This window comes from Limulus polyphemus, unplaced genomic scaffold, assembly GCF_000517525.1.
Source record: "Limulus polyphemus unplaced genomic scaffold, Limulus_polyphemus-2.1.2 Scaffold2203, whole genome shotgun sequence".
NCBI lineage: Eukaryota > Metazoa > Arthropoda > Merostomata > Xiphosura > Limulidae > Limulus > Limulus polyphemus.
In genome coordinates this window covers 72860-81414 of record NW_013667813.1, presented here as the reverse complement: position 1 = coordinate 81414, position 8555 = coordinate 72860, and the positions used below count along the sequence as shown (strand labels likewise).

General features: G+C 29.9%; 1 protein-coding gene across 1 annotated transcript in view; it reads right to left on the bottom strand.

Moving 5' to 3' along the window:
- Positions 1–8555, bottom strand: part of LOC106466243 (PDZ domain-containing protein 8-like) — a gene marked incomplete at its 3' end in the record, with an annotated part of 176655 nt that overhangs the window by 115538 nt on the left and 52562 nt on the right. Inside the window, exon 4 of the mRNA XM_022394222.1 lies at positions 5724–5816. Coding sequence (XP_022249930.1) covers positions 5724–5816 — 93 coding nt within the window. The remainder of the gene's footprint in view (positions 1–5723; positions 5817–8555) is intronic.

Below are 8555 nucleotides of genomic sequence, written 5' to 3'. Positions count from 1 at the left end.
ATTCATGGACAAATCTTTATTTTATTTTATCAAAATACTTCACTACAAAATATGACTTTTTGTATGTGAAATACTTGTAGTATTAACTGAAAGACTGACAAATTTTATGAAGATATACACACTATATTGAGAGTTATAAATATTAAATCTATAAAGACTTTCAAAGCGGGTACAAAACTGTTACATGGTCGGTCAACTTGACCAAGCTCGTATTGAGTGTGTTAATGTCACTTTTTTTATCATGTATGTAAGTGATTGTTTGTGATAATGGTGCAAAAACATTACAGGATATTTTGTTTTCATGTTACAAATATTAAATTGTTTACTTTAGATATACATTAATATGATATTTTGTTTAACACAGACTTCTAATACCAATTCCATTTGTTATATTTACTAATGTTTACAGAAATAAATGGTTACAGTTATAAAGAAGTATTACACAAATAAGCTGATTAATGAACTTCTATATTTTTAAGTATTTCTATAATGATTGATGGCATATTGTTAATAAAAGAAAATAACACAGATGGTATAACCTTCGACTACTGGCTACTAATATTATTAGTAGATAACATCACTCTAGTCATATTTCATTCCAAAAATAAAATTAGTTGAAGGAACTGTTTAAAATTTGCCAAGAATTTGCCTAAAAGTATATAGTTTCAGAAAAATAAAATATATAATTTATGTTTTTTACTATTTCTAGTAAAAAATTTGTTGTCTAATGTAGTTATTTGCACTCACACTCTGAATGGTTCACCTGCAAAGTGATTTTTCTGTGAAATAAAAAAAAATTTATTTTTTTATCTAACAATTTTCAGATTTCATTTGCATAATCTCTAAAACCTCATAAATGTATATCAAGTTTTTTAACAAGTGAATGTTTATATCTACTCCATTTTCTCTACTATATATCTAACTATCATCAACATACAACATAATGAAACGTTTAAAATTAATAAATGGAAATACGTACATACTTTCAACTCTTCATAGAAATTCACTAGAATAGTCTTCTATATCTCATATGTGTAATTTCAGATCTTTAACTTTTGACTTATAGTTTATTTTTAACCCTTCTAATACAGGTGGGTGAATTCCACCCAGCCCGTATTCCTAAAAGTAACCATAAAGCAGTTATGCTGTAACTTTTTAAAATGTACACATATCTTCAAAAAATTTTGCAGATTATCAGTAAACATTGCAAGGCATTCATGCACAAAGTATCAATTTTTAAATTAAGTTTAACATTTTTTAATTAATTATTAATTAATTTTTTATTTTCAAATATTGACTATCCAACATGCGAAGTGATTTTGATTTTAACATTAAAAATATTTTTATGCATCAGAAAATTTTCAAATTTCACAAGTGAAATCTCCATAACCTCCTAATATCCTCCAGATAATTATCAAACTTTTTTTTTGAAAAAAAAACTTATATTTTATCTGTTATTTTACTATTGTATCTTTGTTTGGTTGTTTCTACCGACCCCATAACCACCATAAAAAATAGGAAATAGATATAAATTAAGCTTTTTTCATTCTAGAATTACTAAAAATTAAAACACAAAACCACAAATGTTTAGTCTAAATAGATTAAATCTCATTGCATTTTACATATATAAAAATTTAATTATTGACCTTCCAATAGTGTCTGACTAATGTTACAGAAGTTCAATGATGTGGCATATGTGCACTCATGTTACCGTATCAAAGAATATTAAAATAGCCTTTACAAAATGACCTGTCTTGGCTGTGTTCTGGTGGACCAGTATTTTGTAAAATACAGTCACATTTTGGTTATAACACATTATATATGTATATACATTATTACTATTTACAAATAAGTTCTTAAATTTATGTTAGTTTTCTCAAAACATAGAACAGTAAATAAAGAAGTATAGAAAACAATTATTTCTTCTAGTTATGAACTTCGTGCCCATTTGCTAAGCCTTATCAAATTTTGCATTTGCAGAATGTAAAACAAAATAACTTTTTTAAGTCTTATATATGCATTTTTAAATAACAAAAAATCACACATTACTATATAAATACCTCAGAATTCCACAATAGTTTATCAGACTTAATAGCTAAGCTATATTTGGGTCTCAAAAAATATGATTTTCTGAGCTCAATAATGTCTGATCTTACCACTTGGAATCTGCCATGAAAACAAAGGATTTAATGCATAAATACCTTGCAAAGACTCAGAGAACCAGGTTAAAGACATTCTGATATTTCGATTGGTTATACATGTGTCACAGACAGAAGAAAGAGGAGGGCAGAACCACTGTTTGATTCACTAAATCTATTGATATCTCAGGATGTTTTTATTTTCTATACTAAGTTATCAATATCGGTAATTTGAGTTTCTAATTTGTATGAAACTATAGATTTTTGTACTTGGACATCACAAACATCTAATCTAAACCAATGCTGCATTCAATATACCATGTGACACACAAAAATTGATATCTAGGATTTGTTTTTAATATGTACTTTTAAATTGAAAAATTAATTTATGTATTATACTAAAATTTGAATTATAATCTACAATTTGATACCAAACTTATTGATATACATTCCTTAAACAATAGTTCAATAAATTTTGGAATGTAGGTCTACAAACATAATGACACAACTTTTGACCTGTAACCATGGGAAGACCCGTCAGACCTGTCTCGGTAAGGTTAATTTTCCTTCCCAATTCTACGTCTGTTATTATTTATACTGATATGGCAATTTATGCCCTCAGGACTTTATAGTTATTATCCACCAACTTCCACAGACTCCCACGTTTGACTAAACAAGATGGCATGTGCACACACCATCTTGTTTATAAGCTTTAACAATTCAGGCAACAACAAGTTAAACATATAAAAATCATTAAACCTTTCAAATATGCATTTTAAAACACAAATAATTCATAATTAATTAAAATATATAAGTAATACCTAAATGAAATCTAACAGTCTCTCAAACTAATACATATGAGGTGAGAAGAAATTGCCAAGCACTACAGACACATTGAGAGAACAATAGACATGGCTTCATTTCATCCCGTTTGAAAAATGAAAGTAATCACGAACATTATCATTACAGTAAAGACCTTCAAAAACAAAATCTGCTCTTTCTATTGGCTATAAGCATGCCATTCAACTTAAAACTGACAGAGATTTGACTTTGCAAGTGAGCATGGCTGACCTGAACTAAGAAAATATTTACAAGTTTCTTATGGGGAAAAATTATTCTAACAAGCTTCAGAAAGTAATGAAAAACACATGTATGTTGTACTTTGGCCATCTGAAGGAAGTGTCTACATTCCACACAGTTTCTTCTCTACCAGCTCTTAAAATTGAGAAATTGTCATTTAAAGTGGATCAAATGACAGCAAAAACTGCAGTTTCTAATTGTTGTTTTAGATGTTTCTTTACGAAATAAAAGAATAAAACTTAAATAACAAAAAACTTTAAATTATAACATGCTTGATGATAATAATTTCATTAAAATACATCGATAATAAAGTGGTTTAATAAAATTCTAAATGTAATGCAGAATAATTGCAGAAAGAAATAATAAAAATGGCAACAGGTCTCATAGAATTAGCCTTTTATCTGTATTTTATCTTTCTCTATGACTGTGTGAAAGAAAAAATAAATAAATACATATGATTAGTAGTAGTAGTAGTGCAATTATAATTACAGACTTTGTCATATTCCCATAACCATGTACAGACATCCATCTTTTTTTTTACTTGTTCTTATGATTTTGGCTTTCACCAAAGAGCAAAACATATCCATTTTGGTCAATGATTTTCTTACTAAGAATAGATTTCAGATATGGTGCTATTCCAAAATTACACAAGAAAGCACATTTCCTCTCGCCACATGAAAACTGTTTTGCAATTGTTGAGTCCGAGAACATTTCAGTAAATAGTGGACTGACATCTGAATACAAGTTAAAAGAGTAGTGTGATTTAACAGCTTTCAATGGCCACAGAATTTTGAATTTTCAACAATCCAAACATTGATACAAATGGTGTCAGTTATTGCTGTGAGGTATATGTAAGTCGAACACAAATGCACATGCTTCATGCTTGCAGCATGGCTTTTTAAAGCCATTTCTCCCACATTTGAGATATCAAGTGCTTTCGTGCACAAAGTGCATCTTGCATTGTATTTATTAACATCTCAGTTCAACCACATACAGTATTCAGGCTTTGTGAGGTCAGGTTATAAGTAAGCCTACTGTTCTGCTTAACAGCACTTTGATTTGTGTTGCATGCATTGAACATGCTATGTGTGTGTATATCGATCGATAGAGAGACTCATTCAGGTAATGAAAAATGAGATTTATGACGTGTATTCCATTCACTATGATGAAAGATCATAATGGTAACATATCACTATCTAAAACTCAGACAACTTACAAAAATTGCACCAGACCTGAAAGTGTGTGTATGGTTTTAAAAAAAACATCAATTAAACCCTTCACACTGGAATTAGATATCAATGAACATTTGACTGTAAAGCATCTAACGTAGGAGAGGCTGGAGATCAATAACTACAACACTGTATTTAAAACTACAAACACAATAGTATAAATGGCTTATTTGCAATACATTTGTCATCATACATTTAGCATTATGTTTTCTATAAAAATTCTTCAACAAGTGATTTTCTAACTGTTCACTCTCCTAGGTTTTGATATGAATTCAAGCTCATTATATATATAACATTTTCCTACTCTCAATGAATAAATGATTTTCCAGAAAAAGTATTTGAATCATCTAGCTATGTACTTTCTTTCCAACTTAAGCACAAGTTACAAATTGTCTTGTAATCTCTTCCCACAGTGTGGAGTTGCTTAATTTGACATGTTTGGGCTTAGTTCTGTTTAGAGCTCTACAGGGTTTACACATATCCTGGAATATCCTGGAATTTCACCCTACCCCTGGAAAAGTCTTGACTTTTTCATTTACTCTTGGAAACATGAAGGTTCATGCTTGAAAATCTAACAGAATTGTGATATATTTCTTGAAATTCATGAAAATGTTCTGAAAAAATTTTGAAATTTATTCTTTAATTTTCTTGTACTGAAAGTATGGGAATTCTCAAACTGCAAGCTGTAAAAATGCCATAAAAACCAGTTCCAAGAAAATGTACTGCTGGGGTGCAAACAACAATATACTGATATACTGATGAAACTATACACCCCTAGTGAAAAGCATTTTAATTGAGATTATACCAGCATAAAATGCTCAATTAACTATTAACTGTGTCAGTTTATAACCACAAGTCTGAACTTCCTTAATTACATTATTTTTAGTAGCAATCTGGCTGATTCACTTAGTTTTAAAAAAACATCTGAATGAGTACACAAACAAGACAAATGTAAATACAACACTTGTGGTTAGTAAACAATTATGGATAACTTTATTTTAACTTTGTGCAGCATCTCAGGCAAATGCCCAACATCAGGCAGTAAAGATATTACTGAACTTAGGCTCAGAAAGACATTGTAACACAGACTTTACTGTCTGATGAAGAAGGTCTGAACAAAACATTATACAATACAAAAAAACAGAAAAAGTTTTGATTTACATGTGTCAATTTACTCTTTCATTTTTATCCAAGTTTTTCTTCTCAAACTTGCAGAACAACACTCATTAAAGTATTAAACAATCATGATTTCTACAAAATACACATCTGCACTCACCTCTATTGTTTTCTTTAATTCATGAAGTTGTATTTTGTTCACTGTGATATTTTTTATTACTGGAATGTTAGAACCCAGTTGGAGATCTCTTATCTAAAAAAAAAGAATATGAAGAATTTCAGAGCGAGTGGCTTTATAAACAAAAATAATGTTTGAGAATTCACTGTGCATGTACAAAACTTAGAAATACAGAAATAATTTCTCATGTCCTAAAGCACTTATAACCACCTATATCCCACATATTCATATTTTTACACAGAAAAATCCTTGTAACAAATTCATTCATCTATGTTAAGAGAAGGGCTTAAAAATGCATTTTTGATGGAGAAATTAATATTTAAAAAGCCCATCTGCTTCCTTGTTGTGTAATATTTCCACTAAAGTATTTCTACTAAATATCTGCCTCTGAATTTCCTTTATTTGGGTCTAATTCTCTGACTAGTCTGAGTGCAAAGGGATTTTCATGTTAAGAATAAAACCCACTTTTTTTTATCTTATAGTTTTCAAAATTTAGTTTTCATAACCTATAGAACCTCCTAACTGAATATCAAATTTTTTTCATTTAATCTGTTATTTTCTATACCATAATGCTATATGGGCTCGGTCCATTTGACCAACCTTGTAACCACCACAAAATAATACCAAATAAATCTATATTATCATTTTTTTCTTTCTATAATGACTACAAATTGTAACAGAAAATTACAATTACTTATCCTAAGCAGCCTCAGGCTTGTAACAGTTTACATAGCTATTTATTGCTCTGAACCATTTCTAACTACCTCAACTAACAATACATCACCAAACGAGAATGCAGAGAGTTATGGTAAACAAAATTTCAGTTTCCATCGTGTGACATCTAATTATACATGTTCCTCATGCATTATTAAAGACAAAAATGTTTTCTATTTATTTATTTTTTAATTTAAGTTTTTATATAACCTAATAAAGTTTTTAATGTTTACACTTTAGTTACTTTCGTTTAAAAACATACATCAGTAAATAAAAAACATTCATCAAAAATTAGAAATTTAGCACTTAATTCAGGATTGAAGACTTTTGCTCTCAAAAACAAGTCTTCATTAATGTTAAATATTTCTTACTAGGTTTGTTGTCCAAAAATGAATTAAGACTTAAGCTAACAGTGATGTGCCATGTTTGATTGATAACAGGAAAACATGGCATCATTCAAAGGCAGCTGACTTGGATAAAATGTTATTAGAGTGGATCAGCACCGAAGTTAAAAGTTTCCATTGGATTGTACTGTTATCATTGCATAAGCAAAGTCATTTCCAAAGGAATTAGGCCTTACTACTCCGTGTGAGTATTCATCCAGATGGTACAAAAACGTTTAAGAAATGTCATAGCCCACATTTGCTGTAGGTGTGTGCTGAAAAAGCATCAGCCAACAATGAAGCCACTGAGGCATTTATGGCAGATTTAGCAAAAATAATTTTAGATGAAGAATTAATCCCAGACCATGTGAATAATGCAGATGAGATGTCATTACTTTGGTGGTATATTCCCAGGAAAACCTAAGTAACAGCAGACAGTACCAGAAGGTTTCAAATACTCTAAAAAAGGATTTACCATCCTCGCTTGTGCTAATGCATCTGGTACACACAAATGTATATTGTTAATAACTGGAAAGAGTCAACAGCCAAAGGCCTTTAATGGGATCAAGCTTTTTTCCCATACATTATAAGGCCAATAAAAAAGCATGCTCATCCAGCTGTAGAACTACACATCAAAGACAATGTTTTTGCAATATACTTGCCTCCTAATTGTATATCCCCAATACAACCTATGTGTAAAATACTTAATGCATGCAACAATGGCATGGGAATTAAGACATTCCAAAACAAATTTAATATGGACTGCTAAAAAGGCATGGGATAGTACTTTCTATGCTATTTTTAGACAATGAAGATGACATTATTGTAGGTTTCAGTGGTTTTTATGTTTCTCAAGAAAAATAAACTGTGAATAACTTGTTGAAATGTGCTAAAGGCCTAACATGTGACAAAGCTAAATTGATAGATGAAGAAGCAGTCAAAGAATGTTTAAATGTAGATAATGATGCTCTAGTTGTTCTCACAGACAGTAAAAATTGTTGACATGGTGATGCATGAAGTCATGACAGTGATAATGATGAGGAGGAAGTGATAAATGAAGAGGATAAAATTTCAATTGATAGGTGTATCACCCTAACTGAAGAATTAACTCATAAACCAGAATAAAAAAGTTTCATAAGTGAGCAACATGTTATGTGGATGTATAAAATACAAGAAATATTGGTTAGAGAAATGTTAAAATATATGAAGCATTGCAAGATATGTTCCCATAACTACAGCTGATGACCGTAACACTTTAACTTCAAGCAACATGTAATCTCCTAGAATAAGACAACAAGCCATACTTTGTCAACGAAAAAAAGGAAATTACATTGGTAAGTATCTGAGTACTTAACTATATATTTTTTAACCTGTATACTTTCATCAGTAAAACATTTTAGTATATTATTTTTATCACTGTACTACAGTATATTTCTTAGACAAGTATTTATATGTATATATATACAAACACACACACATACCTCTGTGTGTGTGTGCTAGTTCTATCTCAAGATCATTATATTTAAAATCATTTAGTTTTATTTAATTTCTTTTGTAAGGACAGAGGCTGGGAATATAGTGGAAATTTTAGGGTAGTTTCATTTCTACTTTAGGAACTATAAGAACTTTTAAGGGTAACTGCCTTCCCATAACTGGCTGCAGACAATGAAGGGCAGAAGGAGTTGAGACATTGTGGGTGTAAGCACTCAATTCCATA